Raw genomic sequence first — 27835 nt, forward strand, 5'->3', positions numbered from 1 at the left:
CAGCCATTGGGATTTGGGGTTCAGATTCTCTTCCTCCCCCCCATAAGCATATCAATTAAGTGGAAATTAATGGGTTTGGAAAGGAAAAGGAACACAAGGGGGGAACAGCTGCAGGTATTCATCCAACGGGCACATCTTAACTCAGGTAAATAAAACAGATAGAAACAAAAACAAAGAAAGAAAAAAAAGACCAAAAAAAAAGGGAAAAAAAGGTAAAAAAATAAGATAAAAAAAGGTAAAAATTATGAAAGAAAGGCAAAAAAAAATAGACATAAAACCACATTTCTACCTCTGAGAGCGGCGGCTGGAGGGGCTCCATCCCACAGCTGGCGGGTTATTTCAGTTTTGCATACGTTCAGGTATTGAAACCTTTTGATTATTGAAAGAAAACACACGAAAAAAATATATATATATTAAAAAAAATAATTAAAAAAAAGGAAATTAAAAATAAAAAAAAAAACACTGAAAGTTTACATTTTATAATAACATTATTATACAGATTGTATTTAAGCTGCAGAATATTTAAGACGATTGTAACCCTGTAAAGTTGATGAGATATTAAAAAAAAATAATTAAAAAATACGTGGTTGTGTGAAGTTTTTATCCCCCCCCCCCATTCAGGGTTATGGGGGGGCTACGAGAGGTCACCCATCCACACCCCGAACACGTTGGACCCTGCTGAGCTTCCATCCCGCTTGGCTCCGCCTACTAGCGGTCTAGCTCTATGATTGGTCCCCCCAGCGGAAGGGCGGCGCTCTACACTCCAGCCTCGCTCTCTCTGGCTCTGGAGGACCGCGAAGATGGCGGCGCCCATGGAGGTGGCGTTGGTGTCGGACGCCGCCGGGCCGCTTTGTAACTGCTCGGTTTGGGAGCTGCATTCGGGTTCCGCTTTACCCGGTTACCGAGGTGGGAACACCGGGCCTCGCGGGTTGGCGTTGCTGGGAGGTGAACACCTGCTGGGGGCCCAGCTGGGCAAGAGCTACATCAACGTGTGGGAGCTGCAGAGGAAGGTACCGGCTGGGGGGGGGGGTCCCTCTATCCATAGACCTCCAGCATCTCTATGGTCAGACGCCCCCTCCTTAGGGCCCCTCTGGCCCCTCTTGTCTCCCTATGGGTGCTGGGATCCTCTCCAGGCCCCCCCCATTCTGAAGACCCCCCCCTCACTTCTGTGGTGGGAGGCCTCCATAAGGCCCTCCATCTCTTTGCTCTGACACTCTCTATATGGATATCCCCATGGTCAGATCCCCCTCCCCTATACAGCCCCACATCCTGACTAGGGACCTGAGCCCCCCCCTACACCCCACAGAACCCCCCCATGGTGTTGCACAGCCCTGGATCCCCTTCACCCCTCTCTCCCCCCACCTATGTGGTGGGAGGCCTCCATAAGGACCTTCATCTCTTTACTGAGACACTCTCTATATGGATATCCCCATGGTCAGATCCCCTTCTTCTATACAGCCCCACATCCTGAGCCCCCCCTACACCCCACAGAACCCCCCCATGGTGTTGCACAGCCCTGGATCCCCCTCACCCCTCCTCCCCAGACCATAGGGAGGGCCCAGAGCTCTCTTATAGTCCCCACACGTTGTATGGGATCTGCTATAAAACAGCTGTTCTGAAAGAGAGAACAGTCCCTTCCTTCCCTTCCTTCCCTTCCTTCCCTTCCTTCCCTTCCTTCCCTTCCTTCCCTTCCTTCCCTTCCTTCCCTTCCTTCCCTTCCTTCCCTTCCTTCCCTTCCTTCCTTTTCATGTAATTTTGGAGTAATCTTAGCTTGTTTTCTGCTGAATCTCCAGGATTCCCCATCATGGAGCATAATTCTATCCAATTTTCTTGCCTTTTGTACCTGCTGCCTTTGGCTGGAGTTGTGTGGATGCAGGTGGGAAGAAGGGGAATTTCTCTTCCTGCTGTGGGTTTAAACACAAAGTGAAATGCCAAGTGGGATTTGTGCAGTCCTAGAGGCTGCAGTTCTCCACTGTCTCTTCTGCTGTGTTCGAGTCTGAGCTGAACCACGCTCTGCTTTCCCTTTTCCTCCCCAAATCCCCATCCCTACTAAATGGCTGCTGTTGTCTTTGTGTTCCCAGGACCAGCTCCAGCAGAAGATCATTTGCCCTGGACCAGTGACCTGCTTAACAGCTTCTCCCAACGGGCTCTACATCCTGGCTGGTGTTGCTGAGAGCATCTACCTGTGGGAGGTGAGGAACACACCCTGCCCATGCAGGGCTCAATGTGGAGCTGCTGAGCTCACAGCCTCTCAAGGTGCACAAATGGGTTTGCATGACACCCATGCTGAGGGGTGTTCCAGCACAGCACTTCCTCCCTCACCTTTCTGGGCCTGGGGTCTGACTCCTCACATTTACCATAAGACTTTTTACTTATTTGTGGTCATCTTTTGGCATCTTATTGGTGCTGTTCTTTCTGGCTTCAAAACTGTGCGCAGTTGAAGTGTCAGTTTGAAGGCTGCCATAAATCAGTGCAGGTCAAAGTGATTTGGATCTGAAGGAAGTGAAATATCCCAGCAGTCCTGGAGAGAAGAAGGTTTGTGCAGAAACCAGGACTTAGCATTCACTTAGCATCCCTTCCACATTCTGGCCTAGTGTTTGTATGTGAATTGTGAGCTGGATGTCCCTACAGGCTGATATATTCTTGTCATCATCCTATTTTCAATTAGTGGTGGTGTTTATGTGGGGATTATGCTGTGTTCTAAGAGCTTCGCCAAGTAAATAAAAGAACACAGCTTGTTCCTAGCCCCAGGATTAAAAACCAAGATGTCTAACCTGTAAACCTCTCAATCTTGGGGGAATGTTTTTGAGCCTCGTTACGTGGGTGGCTCTATCTTAATTCATCAGGGAACACTGGGGCTGAGACTGCAGCAAGTGGGAGTTGCTTACTTGTGATGCTCTGAGCTGGTTTCTGCTCTGCTTCATCTGCAAAGCGTGGTCCTTTCTCCTTGTTTCCAGCTAGCTTCGCCTTGGCAGTGTTTCAGAGCAGCTGGCAGCAGTGGGTGATGGCAGAGCAAACAGGCACACGTTGGAGAGGCCGCATGGAAACCATCATAGAGCTGGAAATGGTCTCCAGGAGCCTCAGTTATCCACCTGCTCTGCAGAACTCCTTGTTCACTGTTGAATTGAAGTTAGCTTTTATTTTTAGATATAATTCAGACAATGAGAGGGAGTTGATTCTGTTCTTTTCTCTGGGGCTCCCTCACCACCTCCTTAGCTCCCTCTCTATCCTCAGTGTTGCCTTTTAACAAGGAAAGCTCTGGCTTTGGGGATCTCTTTGTCTACCCTCAAGGTCCTCTTGGTCCAAGAGCACCCACCCTGGCTAGAATGCATCAGCCCCCAGGCTGGCACACAGCTCCCTATGGCTTTATAACCCCTGCAGCCATCGCGTGCCTTCAAACTGAGTGCTGAGATGCCACAGGAGGTTGGAGGAAGCCATCAGAGTAATACTAACAATAAACAGGAAATCTTTACTGCGTGCTTCTGTCCTGACCAGAGAAACTGCAGTGCTGTCACCGGATTCCAGCGTCACCATGACCAGGACCTGCTCAAGCTGCTTCTTGCTGTGTTTACTCCCTGCTGAGTGTTCTCCTGTCCTTTCCTCAGGTCTCCAATGGGAACCTCCTGGCCATCCTGAACCGACACTACCAGGACCTCACATGTCTCTGCTTCACTGATGACAGCAGCCACTTTCTCTCGGGGGCAAAGGACTGCCTGGCACTGGTGTGGAACCTGTACAGGTAACAGTGGCCACAGGGAGATCTTGGTCTGCTTGTTCTGGGAGCAGAGAGCATGTGGACAAGGAACACAGCACGAGATCAGCTGCCACATCCTGGAGGCAGGATTGGATCTGCCTAAGCCTACATCTCTAAGCTGTTCTTAAAGCTTACTAATGGTGATGAGTCTGTGCCCTCCTTAGGCAAGTTGTTCCTGTGTTATCCTATCACAGCATATCCCTCTGACTGCCTTTCTCCTTTTAACAAAGGGTGGGTTGTGCCCTTCCCCAGGTAATGGCAGTGGAGAGCTCTATTCCTTGGGGTGGGGGATCTCTCTAGTGCCTGCTCTCCTTGTGCTGTGGCTGCTGACCACTTCTGCCTTCAGCTTGATTCCTACACACACACACGGTGCCATTCCAGAGGCAGCAGAGCCTTGGCCAGCTTTCCTTCACACCTGCTTTGTATTGGTATCCCCAGCACTGCTGACCCTTTTCTTTGTTCTCTCCCCTCTAGTGTTCTACAGACAGAGCCCTCCCAGATCCCAGACCCTCGCCACGTGTGGTCCCGACACAGCCTCCCCATCACAGACATGTGCTGTGGCTTTGGAGGACCTTTAGCACGAGCTGCCACCGCATCCCTTGACCAGACAGCAAAGGTAAGACTTGGACCAGTCTGGACAAAAAGTAACCTGGAGGTTTGCACACCCCAGAGGGTTAAAGCTGAACTTCTGCAGAGCTGTCCACGCTGGTTGCAGTAGCTCAGTTTCTTGGCTGCCTCTGTGATGACTCAGAGCTGCCAGACCTAATGAGTTTTGCCTCTCCAAACACCAGTGGTTTCACTGCACCTGCCCTCAGACCAGGGCTCCTCATGCTTTGTCATCTCTATTGTCCCTGGAGGGTGTGGGGATCTTTTCCTCTCATCTCCCTTTGCTGTTGTCCCTTTGATCTGGAAGGATGTGGAACACAGAGCTGGCTCCTCTAGGCATAACCAGCTCCAGAGCTGGAGCTGGGAGGGATCCACCCCGAGAGACAAGACGGGCACAGGGAGGTCATGGGCTGGTTTAGAGCTGCTGTGGAGCTTTGTTGCCTCCAGAGTCTCATTTGGATTCTGTCTTGGTTAGCATGGGACTTAACAAGTGACCCAGGGCAAGCCAACTTGTGCCTCAGTTTCCCCATCTACAGTGGGATGGGGTGCTGGTATGTGCTGCCAGCTTGCTGCTGGGCATGTCAGTGCTGGTAAGCAGCAGCGTGTTCTTCCAGTCAAGCAGTGAATATTTAAGCCCCTAATTCTTCTGTGCTGTCTTATTCAAGCTCTGGGAAGTCTCATCCGGGGAGCTCCTGCTTTCAGTCCTGTTTGATGTGGGCATCATGGCTGTGACCCTGGACCTCTCCGAGTATCACATGTTCTGTGGTGGCATGGATGGATCCATCTTCCAGGTTGATCTCTGTGCCTGGGTGAGTGCTGGGGCTTCAGAACTGCTTGGCACTGCCATTGTGTGGCCCAGCCTTGACTTGGCACTGTGAGCCACTGCCACCTCCTGTCTGTGTGACAGTGTGATCTGTCAGGGAACCCCTATGTTCCCCTGCACCTCCTCTGCCCTGTCCAGACACAGCAATGAATCTGCTGCCTTCAGTCTTGCTGAACTCAATCCCCTCTCACTCTTCCTTCCATCTTCCATGTCTGCAGCCAGTTCAGAGAGACCGGACCTTCCAGACAGAGCGGGAGAATGGGAAGATCTTCAAAGGGCACAGGTGAGATACCAGACATACCTGCCATGTATTTCACTGCCCCTGACTGCCCACCTCACCGGTTTCTGGCAGACCTTGGGTCACCCAGAGTTTAAACATCCCTTCCCCATTCCAGGAACCAGGTGACGTGTCTGTCAGTCTCCACGGATGGCAGCCTGTTGCTTTCTGGCTCACACGATGAAACGGTGCGGCTATGGGACATCCAGAGCAAGCAGTGCCTGAAGACGGTGAATCACAAAGGTAGGCATGCCCTTATCTCCATGATCCTTCCCTCCTTGTCTGTTAAAAGCTGCTGCTGTCTTGCTCTGACGCTGCCCTCGGCAATTCAGGCATTTCTATGCTGCTTGTCTCACCCTTTTGGGAAGGGCAGAGGCATTAAAGGGATGCCTTAGCTGTCTGGAGTGGGGTTTTGACCTTGCCCACGTCTGTTAACAAGCTCTCTGTGCACTGTCAGAAAGTGAGTCACAGATTTCACCCGGCTGTTGAGGAAGTCCAGGTTCTTGTTTTCCAAAGGGAGCAATTCTCCCAGTCACACCCAAGCACCTGAGGAGGAAATGAGAGGGAGAGAATGCTTCTGAAGGAGAAACAGTGACCCCAGCAGCAGGCACCCATGAGCTCATTAGGCCTGAAGAGAATCTGGTATCAGCAGGCTGGGATTTCAGGCGGATGGATCCAATAAACCATGCAAACCAACGCTTATAAGCTCAGATCTGCAGTGAGGTGCCTCAGAGCAGTGGGTGATTTAGCCCTCATGTTGCAGGCTGTAAGACCCAGGCTGTGTGCAGACCTGTTCCTTCTTTCCTTCTGCTTTTCTTTTCTGCCAGGGACCTGCTGCAGCAGCCATGCAGCCTTGCCCTGCTAGCAGTACAAGAGCAAGCAGGCAAAACTTGAGCTGTGTGAGTCATCAGAGGAGAGGTGGCCAAGCTTTCACTGCAAGCCAAGCATTAAAACCCTCCTCAAGCCTTCAAGGGAGCACAGTCAGACATGAGCCCCTGCAGCACCATACGGTTGGGTGCCAGGGCTGGGAGGCAAGGGGGTTTTTTGCATCCTTTGCAGACTGGCTTCTTCCTATGGGCAGGGATTGGGCTTCCCCAGCAGCCCTGGCACCATTACTACCCTGTTGGTGCTTGGATGCTTCATCTGAGCATGGGAGCAGTGTGGGAGTGGGACGTAATGCAAGAGCTGTACTGCAGGGAGCCCAGGAATGGGTTCATTGTGGCTTTTCTGCATCAGGAATGTGGGACTCCTCTGTCCTTGGAGCTGCCCCAGCCATGGGCTCCCTGCTCACTGGCTGTGGCCTCCCCTTTGCCTTTTCCTCTGCCTCTCCAAGCTGTAGCGCAGCCCTCCTGGCAAGGTCTGTTCCACGCTGCTGCTCTGCTGCCCCTCCAGCATGTTCCCTTTGTGAGCCATAGCTGACGTTGGCTTCTCTACCACAGCTGATGTGACAGCCACCCCCTGCCTGATGTGCTCTGGACAATGATGTACTTCTCATGGGGGCAAAGGAGGCGGCTGCAGGCAAAAGAGAAACCAGTGGCCTCCCCGCATGATGGTGCTGGAAATAGATGAGAGGAACTGGACATGGCTCAGGGCTGGAGAGGAGCATGGCTGTGCTGGCAGGAAGGATGCAGGGGGCTTCTCCAAGGTTTGCTTGTCCTTGGTTAGGGCTGAGCACAGGCAGAGAGATGGGCACTGAGGAGCTGTGCTGCTGCTGGTAATGAGCTGTGACTGCTAGGGCAAGAGCTGCTCTGCCACTGCAGAGAAGCTGGCACTGTGTGCACAGGCACTGCTCCTGGCTGAGCACCCTCTGAATGGAGTGTGTGCAGGACAAAGTGTGCAAGGAGGGCTGAGCTTTGAGGCCATTTCTATTCTCATTTGGGCTACTGATCTTTCCACTTCCAAGGTGTTTCCTTAGCACAGACCCAGAGCATCAGGCTGCTCCAGCCCCCAGGCCAAGCTCCTTCCCTGCTGTGCAGCTTTCTGTGCCTCCAGTGGCAGCCTGCCTTCGCTCAGGTGCATCTGGATCCTTTTAACCTTTCCCTTTGTGCGGTCGAGTTGAGGTGGGGAAGATGGATGGCCAGGATTTATGAGCAGTGCCTGAGCTCCATTCACACACCAGCCAGGGGCTGTGGGGGGGCTCAGAGCCACAGGGGCCGGAGGTCCTGCAGCCAATGCAGGGATATGGGGAGCAATGGGAATAGGAGTGTGAGCTCGCAGCAGGGGGTGGAGGGGGCTGCTGACAGAAAGCAGCAGCCTGTGTGGGTAAATGTAGTAATTAAAGCGCTCGTTAGCTCTGCCAAACGAGTGCATGTGATAGATCATTACCAGGAGGCAGCAGCGTGAGCCGCAGGGGCTGACGGATGGCTGATGCTGCAGAGGACAGGCGGATCACTGCATGGTGGGGGGGGTGGCACGGTGTGTCCCTGGAGCTGAGAGCTGTGCTGTCCCACTGTGCTGGGAGATGGACAGGTCCTGGTGTTTGTTCTACCCAAGAAACATGTTGGGGTGGGTAGAGAAGTGACCCATCCCTCTTTGTGTGTGTCCCCCCTACCCCGCCAGGTCCAGTTACGAACGCCTTCATAGTGCTGGCCCCAGCCAACATGCTCAACCCAGATGGGAAACCCAGCGTGCCTCTTCCTAAATTCAGCAAGCACCTCTATGGCACTGAAAGCACTGACGAGCAGGGCAGCGAGGGAGTGACGCTGCGCCTTGGGCTGCACCATCAGGTACTGGGCAGGGGAGGGTTTGCATGGGGGGGGTGGGTGTAGAATTGACTCCCAGCCTGATGGCTGTGAACCATCAGCAGCTCCATGGGGTCTGGTGAGTTTCTCTTTTGCCATTGGGGAAGGACCTGGTGCACTTCTTGTTTGTGGTGTAGTGTACAGTGGGCTGTGAGGATTCCTGCAGTGAGCTCTGGGCTGGTAGGGTGGTTTGGAGTGAGGCAAAGGATGGGGGCTCACCAGGCCTGAGCTGACCAGAGTCACCATGCACTGCAGACCATGCACTGAGATCCTCTACTGAGCATCATCTTTTTCTTTCTTCCTTTTTTTTTTTAACCAGAGGCTGTTCCCCCACTCCATAAAGTCCATTCTCCAATGCAGTGAAATCCATTCTCCCTCCCTTTGTGCTCCCCTTGCAGTCCTGCCTGGTGCAGTCATTTGTCCTCCCCGCCTGGTGCTGTGCTCTGGGCTCTCTCTGCTGTACTGAGCCCCAGCAGGGCCATCCCCAGCCACAGGGCTTGTCCTGTGCCATTAATGCTCACAGGCTCACTGCCATACCAGTCTGTCTGTCCCTGTCCTGTTTGCCAGCAGCCCCAGAGCTTTTCCCTCCTCTGTCAGCATCTGTCCCTGGGAGAAGTGACAGCCCTGTCCCCGCTGATGGATGAGCTCCATGCAGCGCAGTGTCAGCCCAACCAGGAGGGGCTGTTTGCCCGCAGCTCAGCGGAGGGGCTGGAGCTGATTTGGAAATGTCAGCACGCCAGCAGCACGGTGCTGGGGGGGAGCAGCAGCAGCATTATACAAACCCAGAGCCTTGTGCTGTCCTCCAAGCTTCCTCTGCTGTCTGTCCCCTGCATGGGCACCCTCAGAGGGTCTCTTTTGGGACCCCTCCCCAAGCACAGGCTTTCTGTTTTGAAGAGGAGCTGCAGCCATGCTCTCCTGGTGCTGCAGCAAAGGATATTGGCCATACCCATGGCATCACTATCTTATTGCATTGCCCTATGTGGCTGAGTGCAGGGGACGGGGGACATCTTCACCTTCCCCCACAGTGTTCTGGGGCTGCTGGGGGAGGAGGGCTCAGGTCCTCTGTGTTAATTGTTCCCATCTGGTCCTTGCAGGAGTCTGGGGAGAGCTATCTAGAGAAGGCAGAGAAGATGTACTCTCAGATGTGCTCAACGAGAGAAAAGGTGAGAGCTGCTCTGGGGGGAGAAAAGGGGGGGAAGGCACTTTATCATGAGGCAGATCCCTTCAGGGCTCCTATGGTAGCAAAGCTGGGATGGGAGAACCCTCTGATGGCGTCAGGACTGCAGCTTTTGGATGGGAGATAAAGAAGGGATGGGATTAAATGGTTAGGGATGTGCTGCTTGTCAGCTCCAGGTCCCTGAAATTCTACTGTCACATTTATTTGCCATAGAACCTGATGGGAGACCAGGAGCATCTGACGATCCAGGTGAGCGAGCTGGAAGAGGAGGTGAGCACCCTCCGGAAAATCAACAAGAACCTCTTTGACTTCTCTGCTCGCATCATCACCAAACCAGCCAAATGAGGAGGCGACCCCCACCCCTTTTTTCCACCCCCCTCCCCCCTCTGCCTCTCTCTGCCCAGCTCCTGGGGAAGAACAACCAGCCCATGGGCACGTGTAGATGGGCAAGCACACGTGGCTCGCATCCTCGCCAGCACCTGTCAGGCCACGTAACACACAAAGGAGCATTTGACTACTCCCTTTGGCATCCCTTTGACCACACAGGACTGAGATGGGGCACGGGGGCTGTATGTGGTCCCAGCTGCCTGCCTGCAGGATGGCACAGGGCTGGAGCTGAGCAGTGCAGCTGCAGTGCAGACAACTGCGGGCAGAGCGTCCCTGGCTGCGGTGCCCTTCAGGATGCAGCTCCTGCTCTTCTCCTTTCTCTTCCCCTGGCCTTTTTATGTTTCTTTTCATTACACGACCCTGCGGCACGGACAGAAAAGTGGGTTTTTTTCACCTGTTTGAGATTGGATTTTAGAGACACTTTCTGCCCACCCCTGCCTTGGAGATGCCACTCTGGACCCTTTGCATCCTGGACCCCACTTGGGGCTTGGTTTGCTCCCGTGCTGCAGGGGCTGAGCAGTTCCTGCCCTCACCTGGGCACCCCCAGCCATCAATGGGGGCACTGAGCCTGGAGCTGTGGGCCCTGCACCCTTAGGGGGGGGCTCTGTGTGTGTCTGTCCCAGGGCACAGGGCTGGGCAGGGGAAGCATGGTGCTATTTCCGATCTCGTCCGTTGACAATTTATATATATTTGGATCCAGCTATTTTGGTTTTTTTTTTTTCCACGGTGTTCTTGGGAAATCAGCCTTTTGTATTGTCACTAGCATGGCAGCGGGGGTGTCGTGGGTTTTGTTTAGGTTTATTTTTTACATAAAAGATTTGTTTTTTATAGTGAAAGGTGCCTGAGCTTTCTCTTAACCCTTTCCTTTCCCCCTTCCTCACTCACTTACCATCACATCCAGCCCAGTGCTGGCAGCAGGGAGGTGAGTTCTCATCCCAAAGCTCTCACCCTGAGCCTCCAGCAGCCCCAAAACATCCTCATGCCCCAGATCTGTGCTCCTGGAGTGCAGGGTGCTGTGGCAGAGGGGTCTTACCATAGCAATGAGCAGCATTCACTCATGTATTCCTGCTGCCCTCGCCCCCCACCGTACCCTGCAGCCCCTGGGGGCTCTATGGGGCTGGATTTGGGGCACTGTATATGGGATCTCAGGGCATCGCTGTCCCCACATGCCCCAGCACCGGGCTCAACCCACCACAACTGATTGAAAGTGCACTTTAATAACACAAGTGTGGCCGTGCAGCTCGCTCTCATGCCAGCTCGTTTAGATAATGCTTTTAGTTTAATCAGCCACATTACTCTTTCCTTTTCCCCCCCTCTCTTGCTCCTTGCTTTCCTTATGACATTTTGGATGGGCATCGATCAGCTGCAGCACGGAGCAGCACGCAGAGCCCGGGGCTGCATTGCTTCGAGCTCTCCCACTCGGGCACCGCACGTCGGGGGCTATAAGCCCCATATAATGGGGGTCGGGGGCTTATATGGGGGTCTGGGCCTCACATGTGGGTCGTGGGTTGCAGGGCTGCTCCTTGCCAGGGCTGTCCCAGCTTCCCCCCCTCCCCCGCTCTGATCTCCGCTAAGGAAACTCATTAGCTCTGACTCATTACATTTGTCTGGTGATCAATATTTTTATTGCCAGCTGCTCCTTGGCTTTCTCGCTCGTTTTCTTTTCCTTATTAATATAGTGCAGCCTCTCCCTCCCCGTCTCCCCGGCAGCGCAGCGTTCTGGCATCGAGCTCCCCTCGCACCGCATCACATCGAGCCTCATTTTCGGGGGTCTCCGCTTTATCCCGCAACAGCTCCAGGATGGAACAGGGGGGATCGGGGGGGTCCCCTCCATCCCATTCCCAGGGATGCTGCGGGGCGGGCGGGGCACGGGTGTCCTCCGTGCGGCTCCGCTCCCCCCCACCGCACTCGGAGCTGCGGGTCCCGTCCCGCCCCACCGAACCGAGCAGCCCCCGCCCCCGTCCCGCCCCATCCCGCCCCGTCCCGGCCCGACGGGCTCAACGCGGGGCCCCATGGAGGGGCTGCGGGCGCTGTGGCTGCTGGCGGCCGCTCTGGGGGCTGCGGGGGGACACCCGCATCCCTGCCGCGGTCCGACCCGGCCCGGCCCCGCTGTGCGCTTAGGAGCGCTGCTTCCCTCCTCCTCCCCCGGCCCCGTCCGCGCTGCGTTGTCCGAGGGGGGTCCCGGGGGGGGTCCCGGGGGGGGTCTCGGGGCGGTGCTGCCGTACAACCGCAGCCTGGAGGTGGTGGCGGGCGGTCCTGCTGTGCGGGACCCGGTGTCGCTGTTGCGGTGGCTGTGCGGGGCGCTGCTGGGGCGCGGGGTGGCTGCGGTGTTGGCCGTGCCCCGATCCCGTCGTGAGCTGCTCCAGATCGATTTCTTCGCCGCTGCTCTGCGCGTTCCCTTCGTCAGCGTCGTCGGGAGCGGCCGCGCTCCGCCGTTCCGAGCTCAGGTGAGTGTCCGACCCGACGGGACCCGCAGCGCTCCGTCCCGGCCCCGCATCCCTTCTCCGCTCTCTTCTCGTCCCGTCTCCTTTGCACCATCATCCCCCGGCTCCATCCCACCCCGATCCCTGCCTACCTCCATCCCCATCTCGGCACCGTCCCAGACCTCATCCCAGCCCCCAATCTCCGCCCTTATCCCGGTTCTCATCTCCTCACTATCCCGGCAATATCGTGGCCCCCGCCCTGGAGGGGTCACTCAGGGCTCCTCAGCTTCATCCCAGATCCCATCCCACCCTTATCCTGGCTCTGTCCCAGTCCCATCACAGCTCTGTCCCAACCCAATCCCACTTCCTAGACCAAGGTAGCCTAGGATGTGTGATGTCCACCCCCTCCCCTTCACAGCTGAGCTGAGCCCCAACCCCGTACCCTTGGGGGTGGACTTGCTCCCCTCCCTTCCTTTAGCCAACCCTCTTTGGAGTCAGACCCCATCCACTTGGGGCTGTTATTCCCTCTGTACTCTCAGGAGCATTTAGGTTCTTTCACCTGTTGTAGGGCTCAGCCACAGCTCTGCTCCATTGCTGGGTCTCCATGGCCCAGCACACATTGGCTGTGCCTCCCTCAGTGCTGGCTGCATCCTCACCTTGTCTGCTCAGGGCTGGGGCCGCACACAGCCCATGGTGCTGGCAGCCCCCACCCTCCATTTGGAGCACAGGGAGCTGCTCCTCAGCACTGCACCACATTCACGGGCTCTGCACGCCTGCAGTGCTGCATCAGCAGCTGGGAGGTGGGGGGAAACCATGGCCTCAGCCCATGCTGCTGCTGGGGAACGGAGCTGGGAGTGGGGTGGGATGGACTGAGGGTCTCCCACTGCCCTGTGTGCCCACAGAGCCCCTTCCACTTCCACATGGACCGGCAGAGCTCACTGGAGACACTGGCAGAGGTGCTGGCGAGCATCCTGCAGGCCCACGAGTGGCGCGAGGCCACGCTGCTGCTGTGCCGCCCCTGGGATGTCACCGCTTTCCTCCACCACGCACAGCTCTCCCTGCACACTGTGCTGGACCTCCGCTGCCTGCATGAACCCAGGGCTGAGCGGTGCCTGCGGCAGCACCGGGAGCACCTTGGAGCCCTCTCCGGCCCCGCGCTGGTGCTGGGCTGTGACTTGAGGCGCGCACGGAGGCTCTTCAGGGCAGCAGAGCGTGCGGGGCTGCGGGCGCAGGAGGTGCGCTGGGTGCTGGGCTCCCCACTGCACGCTGCCGAGCTGCAGGGCGAGGGGCTGCCCATGGGGCTGCTGGCCTTTGGGGAGGTGGGAGCTGCACCGTTGGAGGCCTTTGTGCGTGATGCAGTGGAGCTGGTGACCCGCGCTGTGGGCAGCGCCGCCGCTGTGCGCCCCGACCTCGTGCTCAACCCCCCCATGATGAACTGCAATGACGGCAGCGGGGACGGCACCGAGTCCTCAGGGAGCTTCTTGTCCCGGTGAGCATCATACTGCAGAACCCCCTGCCCATCCCTCCAAGCAAAGATCCCCTCCGTGACCCGCTGCTCCTTGCAGGTTCCTATCCAACACCTCCTTCCATGGGCAGACGGGGTTGGTACGGGTGCAGGATGGGACGCGGGTGCAGACGGAGCAGCAGTACCGTGTGTGGAGCCTCCAGCGTGACCTGCAAGGACAGCCTGCCTGGGTGACAGTGGGCACGTGGCAGCACGGCAAGCTGCGGCTGGAGGAGGGCGCGTGGCACAGCCACCTCCAGCATAAAGCCCTACACGAGGGGAACGGCGGCACGCGTGCGCGGCTGCGGGTGGTGACGCTGGTGGAGCATCCCTTTGTCTTCACACGGGAGGTGGATGAGGATGGAAGCTGCCCCGCTGGGCAGCTCTGTTTGGATCCCGGCACCAACGACTCGGCTGTGCTGGATGCGCTGTTTGAGGAGCTGAGCTCTGAGAATGGGTCTGTGCCGCGGGAGTACAAGAAGTGCTGCTATGGGTATTGCATCGACCTGCTGGAGCGGCTGGCTGAGGATGTGCCCTTCGACTTTGAGCTCTACATTGTGGGAGATGGGAAATATGGAGCGTGGAAGAACGGGCGCTGGACGGGGCTGGTGGGGGACCTGCTCAGCGGCACGGCCCACATGGCCGTCACCTCCTTCAGCATCAACTCAGCACGCAGCAAAGTCATCGACTTCACCAGCCCCTTCTTCTCCACCAGCTTGGGCATCCTGGTGAGGACCAAGGACACGGCGTCGCCCATCGGGGCCTTCATGTGGCCCTTGCATTGGACCACATGGGTGGGCATCTTCGTGGCCCTGCACATGACCGCACTCTTCCTCACCCTTTACGAGTGGAAGAGCCCCTATGGAATGACCCCCCACGGCCGCAACCGCATGAAGATCTTCTCCTACTCCTCAGCCCTCAATCTCTGCTATGCCATCCTCTTTGGGCGCACCGTCTCCAGCAAGACTCCCAAATGCTGCACCGGCCGCTTCCTTATGAACCTCTGGGCCATCTTCTGCCTCCTGGTGCTCTCCAGCTACACGGCCAACCTGGCAGCTGTCATGGTGGGAGAGAAGACTTTTGAGGAGCTCTCGGGCATCCATGACCCCAAGGTGGGAGCTCCGCTGGGCTGAGGGGGTCTCGACCCCTCCTGCCCGGTGCCCTCGCCCCATAGGGGGGGGGTTCTGATGCCATGGTGCCCTTTGCAGCTGCACCACCCCTCACAAGGCTTTCGCTTTGGCACCGTATGGGAGAGCAGCGCCGAGGAATACATCAAGAAGAGCTTCCCTGAAATGCACGGGCACATGTGGCGCTACAACGTCCCCACCACCCCCGATGGCGTCACCATGCTCAAGTGAGGGTCAGGGGCACTGGGGGGAGGGAGACCCTCCTGTTCCCCCCTCTCTGTGATCCCCCACCCCCTGAGCCCCCAGCATTGATGCAGGACAGAACCCCCCAAGCTCAATGCCTTCATCATGGATAAGTCCCTGCTGGACTACGAGGTGTCCATCGACTCCGACTGCAAGCTGCTCACCGTGGGGAAGCCTTTTGCTATTGAAGGTGGGCAGGTGCACAGCACTGGGGCTGCAGGGGGGGATGTGCCCCAGTCCCAGCGCTGCCTCTTTACTCCCCTGTTTGTGGGGGCCAGGCTACGGCATCGGCCTCCCGCAGCACTCACCGCTGACCTCCAAGCTGTCAGAGTTCATCAGCCGCTACAAATCAGCCGGATTCATGGACCTGCTGCACGACAAGTGGTACCGCATGGTGCCCTGCGGCAAGCGCGTCTTCGCTGTCACTGAGGTGGGGCAGCCGGGCTCGGGGGGTGGGGGGTCTCTGCTGGTGTCCCATCCCCTTCACACTGCCGACCCCATCCATCCCACAGACCCTGCAGATGGGGATTTACCATTTCTCGGGGCTGTTCGTGCTGCTGTGCATCGGGCTGGGCGGAGCGCTGCTCACCTCGTTGGGGGAACACGCTTTCTACCGCCTCATCCTGCCCCGCATCCGCCGCCAGAAGCGGTTCAGCTACTGGTTGCACACCAGCCAGGTGAGGAAGAGGAGGGCACGGCTGCCTTCCTCCCTCCCACAACCCCCCCATCTCCTTTATCACCCCTCCTTGTGGCCCGCAGAAAATCCACCGCGCTCTCAACATGGGCACAGAGGAGCAGAGGAGGCCGAAGCTGAGCCTGGAGCGGAGGTAAAGCGTGGTAAAGGCAGCCCACCCCCCTCCATAGCCCTGGGGTGTCAGAGGACCCTCTCAGCCTTAACCCCAATCCCCCTGTTGGGGGCTCCCCCCAGGCAAAGCCCCCAGCAGAACCCAGCAGCCGGACGGAAGGAGACGCGCAGGGTGCGCTTCCAGCTGGACCCCACCGAGGGACCCCCAGAGCCTCCCAGCAATGGGTTGGTGCAGGGGGAGCGGGCAGGGGGTGAGAGCGAGCTGAGGGAGCTGGAGGAGAAGATCGAGGTGATGAGGGAGCAGCTCCGTGCGGCGCTGCTGAGGAAAAGCGAGTTGGTGTCAGTGTTGGGTACAACGAGGAGCCTGGGCGCAGAGCAAAGGCAGGAGGACAGGTGAGTACGGGGGGGTTTGAAGCGTGTTAATAGGAGAACAACCAAACCTGTGTTTTCTCTTCCAGCTGCACTGTGACAACAGCAGAGCACAGCTGACAGCTCTGCCCCATGGTCAGGTCCCAGCCCTGCCCCGGCACAGCAGCCTACGGGGCTCAGCAGCCACACGAGACCCCCACGCTCCGAGCCCAGGAGGAAGGAGCAGCCCCAGGGTCAGGGCTGAGATCCCAAGCGTCGGAATGGAGGCAGCAGGGAGCTGACATCACACTGAGCTCAGGAGCTACAGCCAGAGAGTGCAGCCCCGTGGGGCAGAGGGACAGACATCAGCACTGCTGGCCATTCCTCGGGCTGCACAGTGGTGCACTCACCTCCCTCCGAGACAGCAAAGAACTGAGGCCAAAATGCAAGAGATGAGGAGCAGCTGTAACAGCCAGGGATGCCTGCAGCATCCCTGCAGCCCTGAGCACAGCAGTGGGGGTTCAGCCCTGCTCCAGGATCTTCACATCACCTTCCAGCAGAGCCCCGTATAGCAGGACACGAGAGCAGCACCAAGCAGCTGTTAGATATAATATTTATTATTATATACAAACACATTTTGTACATTAAATAGAATGAACTCTACTTCCTCATTCATCATATGATTTTGGTTTGTTTTCCCACCTTCCCCCTTTCCCACCCACCCTTCTCCTCTTAGAAGCCTATGGTCACTCCTTGCACCCTGGCACATCCCATGCCCAGAAGCCTTGTCATGCTGCCCAGCCCCAGAGCAGCACCCAGGGCTCATCGAGTCAAAATGAGAAAGAAATAGGAGGGGACCCATGTGGGAAAGGCAGAGAAAATGAAGCCAGAGGGCTTAGAGTCCCCACATTGACAACATAGAAACCCAGCCCTGGTGGAAGCCAAGGCAGCAGCACCTCTAAGGGCACAATGATGCTGCTGGGAGGACTCTGCAGAGCACAAACAACCCCCTACCTGCTCCAAGCTTGTTTCTCCCTGAGCTTCTCTCCCCCCAGCCCTGCAGATGTGCCACTCTCCTGCATTGCTCTGCTCTACCTGCAGGTTTAAAGTCCTACCCTCCCACATCTGGGTCCAATGGAGCCCTGGGGCATGAATCCAAGCTTCATCTCTGCTGCCAAGGAAATGAGGGCAAGTTAGTTAGCTGAAATTTCTCTTTAGTGTTTTGGTTCTTTGCTAAACCACCTGACGCGACAGCTGAGCCAACACGACGCCAACCTCACCTCAGGGATGGGGCTGATCTCAAAACACAAACGTGTCCCATTGAAGGGACAAGGCACTGAAAAACAACCAGCCTCACCTGCAGCTGCAGGTGCCCAAAGCAGAGCTGTACAGAGACAGAGCTGCTGTCCTCCTCCTCCTCCTCCAAATAGACACTGAGGCTACATGTCAGCTCCCAGAGGATATTATTGGTACCATTTGCCTTTGGCATAGCAGGAGCTCCCACTTTATGCACCAGAGGGGCCAAACTCACCAGGGTCTTGCAGAGCCACAAGGGGACAGAATTCCTCCAGGGTTGAATAAATCCTTTACTGTTTCCACGTGCAAATGCGTCCTTCCTTGGGTGGATGCTCTAAGCTGGACCTGGACACACTTCTCCCCTCCCACCCCCCCAAAACCCATTGACTAAAGGAAGCTGAATGTCAGGAGAAAAAAGAAATGGGGCTAAAATGCAGTTTCTGCTTTGGTTATTACCCAGCTTTGCTCTGCTGTGAGCAGCTCCAGTGTTGAAGGGAGGTACTGAGCTTCTTTTCCCCCTACAAAAGGGATTGTGATTTGTTTGTCCTTGGCTGCTGGTTGCTCTCCCAGGTGTGGCTGAAGATGCTCTCCCTGCTCACCCACAGCTGCTATTCTAACCAGAAGGTCACTGTGCACACACGTGGTTTGTCACAAATCAGCTCATGTTTGCAAGCAACAACCGGACTGCAACACAACCTCAAGGGGCAAAGAAGAGCTGTGACAGCACAATGACAGCCAGCCTGCTCACCCACAGCCTCAGCTGTGGCACAGGGATCCCCCAGTGCCTTGCAGGCAGAGGGAGCAAACATGCCCTTAACTCTCTCCTCACTGCAGGGAGAATCTGGCCCTGAGCAGTCCCATGTGTGCCAGCCTCATACATGCACACGTGTGCTGTTCTCTGGGGAGTTCACTGCAGCATCTTCTCTCTGTCCCAGCTGCTCTGCCTCCGTTAAGAGGAATTCATGGGTTAAGGATGATGGTGAAGTGAGAAATAGTAACAAACGAAATCCAAATGCCTTCCTGGCAGTCCAGAGTGACAATAACAAGGACTCAAGACAGGCTCCTTAAGTCTGGCTCCGAGCAAGGCCTGGAGCTGGCTGTACTATCTGCTGGTGCTGGGCAAGGGCCGCTTTCCCCCCGGTCCCCAAGAGTGCAGCCCAAGAGTTTGTCCTGATCAGTGTTGTCCACAAAGGCTGGAGGGGATTCTGCCACACTGCCATTCGCAATGCAGTTCTTGCCACTGGGTTTTGCTTGGCTGTCTGAGCTCTCCACAGCCTCAGTCTGCTCATCAGCAGGGGAAGGGCTGGGGATGGAGGCCCCATCCTCCTGCACAGAGATGGGGGGTGAAGCTGCAGCAGTGGGACCATCTGCAGCAGCAACCACAGATGCTGAAGTGACCTCAATGGTGATGGAGCCCACAGCAGTGTCCGGGTGGTCGCTGCTCACCCTGATGCGTGCGACCAAACTGGAAGCAGCAGCAGCATCCTGAGGGCTCCCAGCAGCCACAGCTTCGTGCACCACATTTGGCTCCAGGAGAGAAGAGCTCAGGTCAGAAAGAAATGAGGCCTCCGTGACGATGGCAGCTGTCTCAGCAACCCAGTTCAGGTCGCTCCCAACAGAAGAGGCTGCGGCGGTGCTGATGACACTGGAGGCCTCACCAGGAGCCAGAGCTGCTGGGCTGCTGCTCTCTTCAGAGGGGCCAGCAGCCAGGTGGGGCCGGTGGCTGCCCACCTCTGCCCCAGCTGGGGTAGTGTTGTTGTTGAGGTTGTCTTGGAGAGTCGTTTGGGTGCCCTGACCCACCTGCTGGTTCTGCAGCAGCATCTCCTGGATTCTGATCTGTCGGAGGATGGCTGGCAGCTCATAGTGGTGGAAGAAGTAAATCATTGAATGCTGGAGGGTGGTAAAGGGAAAGGAATCACTCAATAGCAAGCCTAGAAACACCTCGCAAAACTATTCCATCATCCTTACGTAAAGACAGTAACCAGAGAATTTGGATGCCCTTTTTAAGAACTTATCTGAAATTCTGCCAAGATTTATCCCTTCTATTAGAGGGATTTCTGAAGAGCAACTCCAAGAGCTCTGCAGACAGGTGATGGAGTACAGCTCCCCTTTCTTTGTAGGGTGAGAGTGAAGCTAAAGGCATTTCCCTCTGACCCATCTTCGGTTCCATGTTTGCATTTCATAGGATGGCATCTGCCCCCTATATGTGGGTGCATCAATATTAGCAGGAACAGCAGATACTCACCTGAATAAACAGCCATGAGGTGACCAGAGCCAGGCTGCTGTACTGCCCGTTGAACCGATAGTGGTAGGCATAGAAGGCAAAGTGGTACAGATAAAAGAACCTGCACACAGAAAAGCAGTAAATATCAGGATACATCAGCGGAAGGGGAAGGCCTGAGCTTCTTTCTGGTCATAACTCTATTTTGAGCTGGTGCATTTTGCACAGGGACTGCAGACTCCCATTAGTGTGTAATTAGCATGGCTTCAATGTGAGCAGGTCTCCAGCTGAGCCAAACAAAGGGGAGGGGTGAATCCTGACAGTCATGCTAGAGACCTAAAGTAGAAATAAGTTGCACTTTGGACCCAGTGACATATAGGGCAGCTCCCAAGGTGATACACAGAAGTGAAAGTCCTCCCCTCCAGCTGGAGATGTAAAGAAGGATCCCACCAGAGACTGGGAGCTGCAAGGAGAGAAGGTCTCTTACCTGAGCCAATGCCTCTTACTCGTATTGGTGTGGCAACAGATGGCATCATACTGGTCAGCCAGCCACACGATGAGGATGATGTAAAACGCAGTCGTGGTGTCATTGAAGAACTCTGACATAATGGCCTCCATACCTACAGGACAGAGAAGGACCTGACATCAGCACACTGCAGGGCACAGTTGCACTGCAACAAAAGTCTGCGTGATTGCATGGCAAAAAGCAGAGCAGGAAAAGAAAGATCTCTGTTGAAAACAACAGCTGAGGTCAAGCAAGCAGTGGCTGAAGTCACTACACAGGCTGGCTGTGGACAGCAGAGATCTCAGTGGTTTAGGTTGTTTCTTTAAATCCCAAATTACGCTATCGAAATGTGACTACACAAAGCATGAATCTGAAATGAACAAAGCTTCAGTTTATGTGATTCTCAAATCAACTGCTATTCTAGGGGACTCGGATTGACAATGCTGCTCACTGTGCCATCAAATCCCAGAGCCTTCCACCTTGTGAAGGGCAGACACATCAACCATCTGCTGTGACCAGGTCAGAGAAGGGAATTATACCTCCTACAGATCCCAAAGGGACTTGCAGCACAAATACAAGAGGTGAGCATGTCCTTACCTACTAGAGCCAGAATAACAGTGAGCAGGGGAGCTGCAGGGAATGCAATTGTCATGTTCATTTCCAGCATCTGTAATAGGTCAACTGCAAGAAGGAAAACAGTGTAATGCAAAGAGAACACCAGGCCAAGGAACCCTCCAACCCCTACATCAGTCCACATTCAGAGCACTGTGATGCCCCCAAATGACACAGAAAATACCTACCAATGAAGACAAAGATCTGATGGTGTGAGTAGCGTAAGAGCATCGAAACAGACAGAGTCTGAAACAGGAGAACAGAAGCCGCTGTCAGAAACACAACACAGCAGAGGCTCAGGCAGGCAAGCTCGGACTCGTAATGTTCTGTGCATTTCCCATGTTTGTTAGTTTGAGCTACATGGGCCAATTTCTCTAAGAGTAATTAGGATTTCACAAACAGCAATTAATCTTCATATCACTGCTATAAGTAAGGAATTTGTTTGCAAAGAGGCTGATTCTGAATATTTGAGCAGAGGCCAAACCAAACAGCAGCAGAGCTGGAATGGAGGTTTCTTCCTATTGTGCATCTGTGCTCCTCCCAATAGCTCAAAATGCTTCACTGAGAAAAGTCACATTTCTTCTCTCACTGGCCACAATATGCTCTTTGCTTTTAGAACTCGAAATACCCACACTTGGAGGGGGGAAAGAAGAGCAGAACTCCATCAGCTTAGCTTTAAAGCAGCTGTGACCTCAGGCCTCTAACAGCAAACCTTGCCCGTGTGTTGGGCTCAGAGTTCATGGAATGCCCAGCTCCTCCCAACTTACAAATATAACCATGATGACAAAGGCTGCCAGGTAAGATGTCCTGGCCATCCACATGCTGACAAAGCGATAGTGCTCCCCAGACACCACATTGCGAAGGAAACCTGGGAACAAAGAAAGGGAAAAAGAAAGCACACAATTCCCATGTAAGTAACTCAGAACAAGAGCAAACTTCCAGTGCCCTCTGAAAAAACAGGTTGTAATGTCTGAGATCTATGCCAGCACTGCATCACAGCTGCACTCTTATTGTTATGCAGCGCAATAAGGCCATAGGAAATCACGTCTGCAGATGTCTCTTCTCTCCTGTTTCATTTTGTCCCCAGCAATAACAGCCCTACATAACACAGCGAGCTGCTCCCTGCGTTAGAGATTAATCAAAGTCAGAAGATGACATTCATGCATCTGCGGAAAAGCAGCACTCACTAAAGAGCTCCAACTCTTACCTTTGTTTTCTTCATTTTCAGCTAAGGCTTTGACACTTGACATCAGGATGTCATCATAACCCAGGAACTCATCAAGCAACAGACGACTGAACCTGTCCCCAAAGCACTGATCCCTGGTAGGATCTAAAACAGAAGAGCAGAGTAGTTATACCTTTATCCTTTTTAAATGTGAGCACAGTCTTCCCATCATTTAAAGCAGACTTGCAACTACGCTCAAACCTTTGGCAGTGTAACTGAACTGGGCAGGACTGCGAAGCAAAATGTCACACCCTGACAAATATAGCCACGCTGGTAAAATGCTGATGCCAGTCAGGCTTCAAGAATTCCATCTGGGCTGTTATACTCCCCACTGCCATACATACACAGGGGATTCATCTCCTGGGCTTGGACTGCGGCCCCAGTAACAAAGGGCTTTCCCTCTAGTAACAGCTCTCAGAATGAGTCTGTGTGCAGCTCAGAGGCTGGTAGAGATGTTTCTGCAGCCAGCTGGACTCTGCATGGTGCTGCTGGGGCCCAGAACCTCACCCACCCTCCAACAGCTCTGGGCACTCATGAAGCATGTATATGTATTCTGCTGGACACTGATCAGCTTGTAAAAATACCCCAGATCCAAGTAAAACATGAAGCCCAGAAACAATCTTTCAGTAAGTTACTCATGCAGGAACTTCTCTAGGTGAATTGGAAAGCCCAGGTCAGTAAACAGGCATTTAATATTGGCTCTTTCTCCAGTGAGAAAGCTATGCTAGACGCAACGTGAAGGCTCAGGTAACAGAATAGGCTCCAGCATTTCAGAGCACTCCTCTTGAAAAGGGTGTGACCTGCTAAAGCAATAACTGCTCCATAAAGCTCTCCTGCATGGAAAATGAGCGCCATCAACTGTTATAAACAGTTCCCACAAGACTAAAGAGATGGGATAAGTGTGAAGTTTGGAAGGGAGCTGCCAGCACGCAGGTATCTCTGCAAACACATCTCTGGCAGGGCTGGGTCCCTCACTCACCCAAAGTCACCACCATCACAGGGATGCTGAGGCGCTGCCGCGTGCTCTGGGACAGGCGCAGGAACCCATACTCCAAGGAATACTCCACAATGTACTCCTCCTGTGGCCACACTGCAAGAGAAGGTGGGAAGGGAGACTCAACAGGCAGTCAGCAAGAAGAAAACAGGCTCTGGTGTTTGTTTTGCTTTTAGTTTTTCACTACGAAATGGATTTAAGCTCAAATGCAAATAAGGCGTTGGATGTATCAATGCATGAATCACTTCATTTGTACCAGAGATCATTTTATCACAGTAACACACCCTGTCTAAGAGTTCAGCTTGGTGTACTTACAGCACAGAAGAGCTGGATTAAAAGAAAACATGAGATTTTCTAACTACATTAAGAAGGGGCACAGTTCTCTCTCCTACCACATTGCTGGATCATTCCCTGTTTGGTGTTCTGCAAATCAAGGCACAGTCTGTCAGCACACACAACATTGTACAACATGACTGTCTTATAGAGCTTAAGCAATTGTTAATTAAGGTATTGCACCAAAGATATTTAAACATCGCCCAGTCTTAAGAGACTTAATGATCTCAAATACAGGATTAATGAGTTGTGGATCTGCATCAAGCAAAACTCTGCAAGACCAAAGAAACAGTGCTGTTGTGATGTCCAGGCTCACAATCCTCAATGTAATCAGCTCAAGTCATGATGAAACAAGGATAGAACAGGACAATATTTCGAATGAGGCAGACTATTAACACAATCTTGCAATCTACTCCAACTTGCTTGGTGGCTTTCAGGATTAGTTTGCTATTCCAGGCACTGGTGTTGACTCAGGGGACCCAAAATACTGTTAATACAGTGAGGAATGTGAGCTGTGAGTTGGATCCCTGCGGGTCTCAAGAGGATATTAAATGCAGAACTGCTCAGAAAAAGGAGGTTTACATTCATCTTACATACCTGGCACTGGCTGCTGCAGAAACATGATGCCAGACCAGAAACCTCCAGCAAATTTTATAGCCCAGATGCACCCACCCAAATCCCAGCCTCCCTCCAACAGAAGGAAACACAGTGCTGTAAATCTGGTATCAGGAGTGACAAGATTCACCACAGGTTCAAGCAACAGGGATAACCAAGGGACAATGCCAAGTGCAGGCCCAGGGAAGCCAGGAGAAGTGCAGGGAAGATGCAGGGAAAGGAAAGAGCATAGATAGGGATGTAAGTTGTCTTTACCTGCTCTGGCTAGCATCTCAAACTCGGACACAGTCTCCCGCAGAGGCTGCATACCTTTAGTGGCTGCTTCACTAAATGAGAACTCCTGGCTTTCGTTGTGGGCCAGCGCCTCGGTGCTGCTCATCCGGGATGGCTTGAGGAACACCTTGGGCTCTATATCCAGCTCAAACTGTTGGGGAACAGTGGCAGAGGAGGTCAGGTTAGAAGCCAGGTCAGTTCCAGGCTCCTGTGCTCCCTCTGTGCCCTGGGCCGCCAACAGGAGGATATAAACAAGGCTGTTTGCTCAGGCTTTAACTTCTACCTTAAGATGTTGGAAGAAATGCAGGAAAAACTGAGGGAACACACACAGATTCTGAGTGACTGAGCGCACACGGAGGGACCACAGCACACTCACAGCATATGCACCAGCCCAAACCCACTCTCCCCTCCCCTCGTGCACGCAAGGAAACACATTTTTACCTTGATAGAGCTGTTTTCAAACATATCCACTGTCATTTCTTCTTCTTCCTCCTCCTCCTCCTCAGCCGTGGGCTCAACTACCATTCCTGGGAACTTCTCAGCACCACAGAACTGCAGGAAGATGGGGGCCCGGCTGGAGTTGCGCTGGATTTCCACCCTCAGGATGCCATCACGCGGCCATTTGTCCCTCACATGCTCCAAACAGTTGATGGGTGAACGGGAGAAGGCGATGTGAATGTACGCCAGGATGAAGAGCACAAAGAGAGCCTACAAACAGCAAGAAACAAAGCAGAGATTGTCAGCCCAACCAAACATTGCCCGTCGATAGGCTGCCCAGTTTCAGCCATCCCTTCTTCATGCAGATACTACAGCTGCAGGTGGATGAGAGCCTTTAAGCTTTCTAACCCTAACTGTATTTGCATCAAACAGCAGAACAGCCCCCAAATCAACTTTTCTTCCAGCTCCAGTGCTTATATAACACTCCCTTTGTACTTTGTCCTTCTGACACCTCGCTAACCTGCTGAAACCTCGTCTTTCTGAGGTTAAACACTAAGAGCCCTAAAGCTTTTCCTGGGAATGAGAGCTCCCAAAGTGCCTTTGACCAAAACTCCTCCATTAACACACCGTGCTGGGGCTGAGTGCAGCTGGCTGCCACCCAGGAGGCACACTGCCATGTTAATACATACACTGCCTAGGGTCAAAGAAGTGCTGACTTGCACAAAACCACGTGCAAAGTGCCTCCTGCCTTGCCTCTGTGTGCATAAGGGCACAGCATTTCCTTCCAAGCTCCAGCAGCATTCAGCACAGCTACAGAGCAGGTCAACTGCCACTCAGTCCCTACTGAATTCTCCCTCATTTCAAAGCATTGCCTGGAAGAAAACTGCCAATCCACAGATGGGTTTTTGTCAACTGATCCGCTGCCAACACAACCCAACCACCAGGAAAGGCCACCCGAGCTTATTCAGAGAGGTCGTAAAACACTCAGATCAATCTGTGTTTGATTTCTGCTCTCAGCCAGATGTTAATGATGGAATTAACATTGCTGTATTCAAAATAAAAGGCTGCAGAGGACTATATGGGTTTGTGGCACATCCAACAGGACAGAGCCACGCTCTGGGCTATGGGGTTTCAGCATTAAAGTACCAGCCACACAAACACACCCAAGGCAGCAGCAAGAACCAACACCAGGAGTTGGGATGCAAAGGAGTGTTATTATCAGAACAAAATGGCTTGCTTTAAAAGCATGCAGCCTACCAATGAGCAACGGGAGCTCCATTATAAAGACCTTTCAGGCTGGAGCAAATTCATTCCTAATTGAAAGATGCTTTCAGCTCCAAGTCACAGCAAAACAAAGTGAACTAATAAAACCCGTTTCCTAGAATGGAGTTATCCAACACTGGCCAAAGTTCAAGCTCCAAAGAACAGCTGTAAGCAGCACAGTTGCATTTCATGCATTCACTTTTAAACTGCATTAAGATGCCTCTTCTTGATTACAGTACCTGTCTTTGCCATGCACTCTGACCTATATGTTATGAATAAACAGGCTGGTAACAGCACATCTGCAATGAGCTGCATAGGAAAACAATGAGGAAGGTAATCCCAAAACAGATCCCTGGTGCAAGGGGAACGGTGATGAAAGCAGCCAGGAGCAGCACCAGAATGCCAAGCACAGCGTGGCTTCAGGCTTGGCCTCCCACCACTATCCTCACACAGAGCCACAAGCAGGCTGAAAGCACAGCTGCCTGCTCACCCTAAGGGCAGAAGCAAAGATCTCCTCTGGGAATACTTTAATTTCCTCAATGTGCTTCAATTAAAAGCAGGTGGCAGCAGGAATTTCTCCTGGCGTGACAAAACCTGAATTGGGCAGGGAGAATAGAGTGCCCACGTACAATACAGAGGCTGGATTTTAGAGCCCCATAGAACAAGAATCGTGTTGTTACCTAGTTGCCTTTGTGTCCCTCTCTTATTCCCAGAGGCACTGAGGGACACAATGAGCTCTGGGAGACACTTGACCTCACACAGCACCAGGCTGCCCTGCATTCTACAGCCTGATTCCCATAGGGCAGGCTGTAACTTCCAGACTCTGTGTTACCTAGTTGCCTTTCCTTTGTGTCCCTCTCTTATTTCCATAGGTACAGAGGGACACAATGAGCTCTGGAAGCCACAGGGCAACACCTCACCTCACACAGCACCAGGCTGCCCTGCATTCTACAGCCTGATTCCCATAGGGGAGGCTGTAACTTCCAGACCCTGTGTTACCTAGTTGCCTTTCCTTTGTGTCCCTCTCTTATTCCCAGAGAGGCACAATGAGCTCTGGAAGCCACAGGGCAACACTTGAGCTCACACAGCACCAGGATACTGCAGTCAGATTCCTATAGGGGAGGCTGTAACTTCCAGACCCTGCAGAATTCAGCTTTGCCACTCTGTCCCATCAAATTACATCAGCAAAAACACAAACAGGCTTCACCTTAGAGGGAGGACACCTGGCACACAGCTGAGGGCGTTGATTATGAAGAAGCAGAGATAAAACAGAGCTGTGCACCGACTGTATCTAAAGGGAATAGAACCCCATAAGCACAGCCGTGTGTGATGAGCACACAGAGGTTCTGCTGGCCTCACCTTGAGCAGCACGAAGAACTCGAAGACCCGACGGAAGGAAGGAGGGAAAAGCCTCGCGTAGGTCACTGCCATCTTGAAGAACAGCGCGTGGAACAGCCGGTCTCGGACGTTAATTAACGGGTTTTGATTGAGGGCCGCGTTCCTCCCGGCCCTATTGGTTCCCCCAGCGGCCCCGGTGTGGTTGGGCTGGGGGTGCTGCCCATGGGGCTGAGCTTCGGACATGGTGGGGCCTACACACAGGCCTGGTCTCAACCCACAGCCACACAACAGGGCTGCAGCTCTCAGCAGCCCTTAGAACGGTCTCGTAGCGGTGCTGCTCGGATGGGACGAGGCTCCTGAGGCGGCTCCGAGGCCATGGGCGGCCCGGAGGGTGGCGGTTCTTCTTCCTCCTCCTCCTCCTCTTCCTCACTAGGCCCCGTCCGCCCCGCACCGCCCCGCCGCCATCTTGCGGCACGCACAGCGCCGACGTAACGCAGCGCCGCAAGG

At 54.1% G+C, this 27835-nt stretch overlaps 3 protein-coding genes across 5 annotated transcripts; 2 read left to right on the top strand and 1 right to left on the bottom strand.

Moving 5' to 3' along the window:
* Window positions 1–757: 757 nt before the first annotated feature.
* On the top strand, window positions 758–10601 carry WDR18 (WD repeat domain 18). Its single transcript, XM_015886332.2, has 10 exons — window positions 758–1010; window positions 2082–2192; window positions 3606–3739; window positions 4229–4370; window positions 5026–5169; window positions 5402–5466; window positions 5579–5703; window positions 8020–8186; window positions 9296–9364; window positions 9592–10601. Exons 1-10 carry the CDS (start codon window positions 801–803, stop codon window positions 9721–9723), a joined length of 1299 nt encoding a protein of 432 aa, XP_015741818.1. The 5' UTR covers window positions 758–800; the 3' UTR covers window positions 9724–10601.
* Window positions 10602–11749: 1148 nt separating this feature from the next.
* On the top strand, window positions 11750–16878 carry GRIN3B (glutamate ionotropic receptor NMDA type subunit 3B). 2 transcript variants are annotated; one of them, XM_032441026.1, is made up of 10 exons: window positions 11750–12212; window positions 13091–13677; window positions 13754–14804; window positions 14901–15046; window positions 15137–15252; window positions 15341–15492; window positions 15575–15739; window positions 15822–15889; window positions 15991–16260; window positions 16326–16493. In XM_032441026.1, the coding sequence occupies exons 1-10, from the start codon at window positions 11778–11780 to the stop codon at window positions 16354–16356; spliced, it is 3021 nt and encodes a 1006-aa protein (XP_032296917.1). In that variant the 5' UTR covers window positions 11750–11777; the 3' UTR covers window positions 16357–16493. The 2 variants fall into 2 exon arrangements, with proteins under 2 accessions (XP_032296917.1, XP_015741771.1); XM_015886285.2 differs by having other exon boundaries at window positions 11751–12212; window positions 16377–16878.
* Window positions 16879–17441: 563 nt separating this feature from the next.
* On the bottom strand, window positions 17442–27834 carry TMEM259 (transmembrane protein 259). 2 transcript variants are annotated; one of them, XM_015886297.2, is made up of 11 exons: window positions 27350–27834; window positions 24731–24997; window positions 24326–24440; window positions 23054–23164; window positions 22057–22179; window positions 21617–21717; window positions 21038–21095; window positions 20835–20918; window positions 20220–20352; window positions 19757–19856; window positions 17442–19401 (listed from the first exon to the last, which is right to left on the bottom strand). In XM_015886297.2, the coding sequence occupies exons 1-11, from the start codon at window positions 27569–27571 to the stop codon at window positions 18562–18564; spliced, it is 2154 nt and encodes a 717-aa protein (XP_015741783.1). In that variant the 5' UTR covers window positions 27572–27834; the 3' UTR covers window positions 17442–18561. The 2 variants fall into 2 exon arrangements, with proteins under 2 accessions (XP_015741783.1, XP_015741782.1); XM_015886296.2 differs by having other exon boundaries at window positions 24272–24440.
* Between the last annotated feature and the right edge of the window lies 1 nt (window position 27835).

The sequence above is a fragment of the Coturnix japonica genome, chromosome 28 (assembly GCF_001577835.2).
Source record: "Coturnix japonica isolate 7356 chromosome 28, Coturnix japonica 2.1, whole genome shotgun sequence".
In the NCBI taxonomy this organism is placed as follows: domain Eukaryota; kingdom Metazoa; phylum Chordata; class Aves; order Galliformes; family Phasianidae; genus Coturnix; species Coturnix japonica.

What these genes read in the sequence shown, in the direction of transcription:
- WDR18 (XM_015886332.2), top strand. Translation starts at nt 801, where the DNA reads ATGGCGGCGCCCATGGAGGTGGCGTTGGTGTCGGACGCCGCCGGGCCG. An exon ending in TGTGGGAGCTGCAGAGGAAG is followed by an intron (nt 1,011 to 2,081) that starts GTACCGGCTGGG and finishes TTGTGTTCCCAG; the next exon opens with GACCAGCTCCAGCAGAAGAT. An exon ending in CTGGTGTGGAACCTGTACAG is followed by an intron (nt 3,740 to 4,228) that starts GTAACAGTGGCC and finishes TCTCCCCTCTAG; the next exon opens with TGTTCTACAGACAGAGCCCT.
- GRIN3B (XM_015886285.2), top strand. Translation starts at nt 11,778, where the DNA reads ATGGAGGGGCTGCGGGCGCTGTGGCTGCTGGCGGCCGCTCTGGGGGCT. An exon ending in TCAGGGAGCTTCTTGTCCCG is followed by an intron (nt 13,678 to 13,753) that starts GTGAGCATCATA and finishes TGCTCCTTGCAG; the next exon opens with GTTCCTATCCAACACCTCCT. An exon ending in GATGGCGTCACCATGCTCAA is followed by an intron (nt 15,047 to 15,136) that starts GTGAGGGTCAGG and finishes GCATTGATGCAG; the next exon opens with GACAGAACCCCCCAAGCTCA.
- TMEM259 (XM_015886296.2), bottom strand. Translation starts at nt 27,571, where the DNA reads ATGTCCGAAGCTCAGCCCCATGGGCAGCACCCCCAGCCCAACCACACC. An exon ending in TTGAAAACAGCTCTATCAAG is followed by an intron (nt 24,441 to 24,730) that starts GTAAAAATGTGT and finishes GTTCCCCAACAG; the next exon opens with TTTGAGCTGGATATAGAGCC. An exon ending in TGAGATGCTAGCCAGAGCAG is followed by an intron (nt 23,165 to 24,271) that starts GTAAAGACAACT and finishes CTTCTCTTGCAG; the next exon opens with TGTGGCCACAGGAGGAGTAC.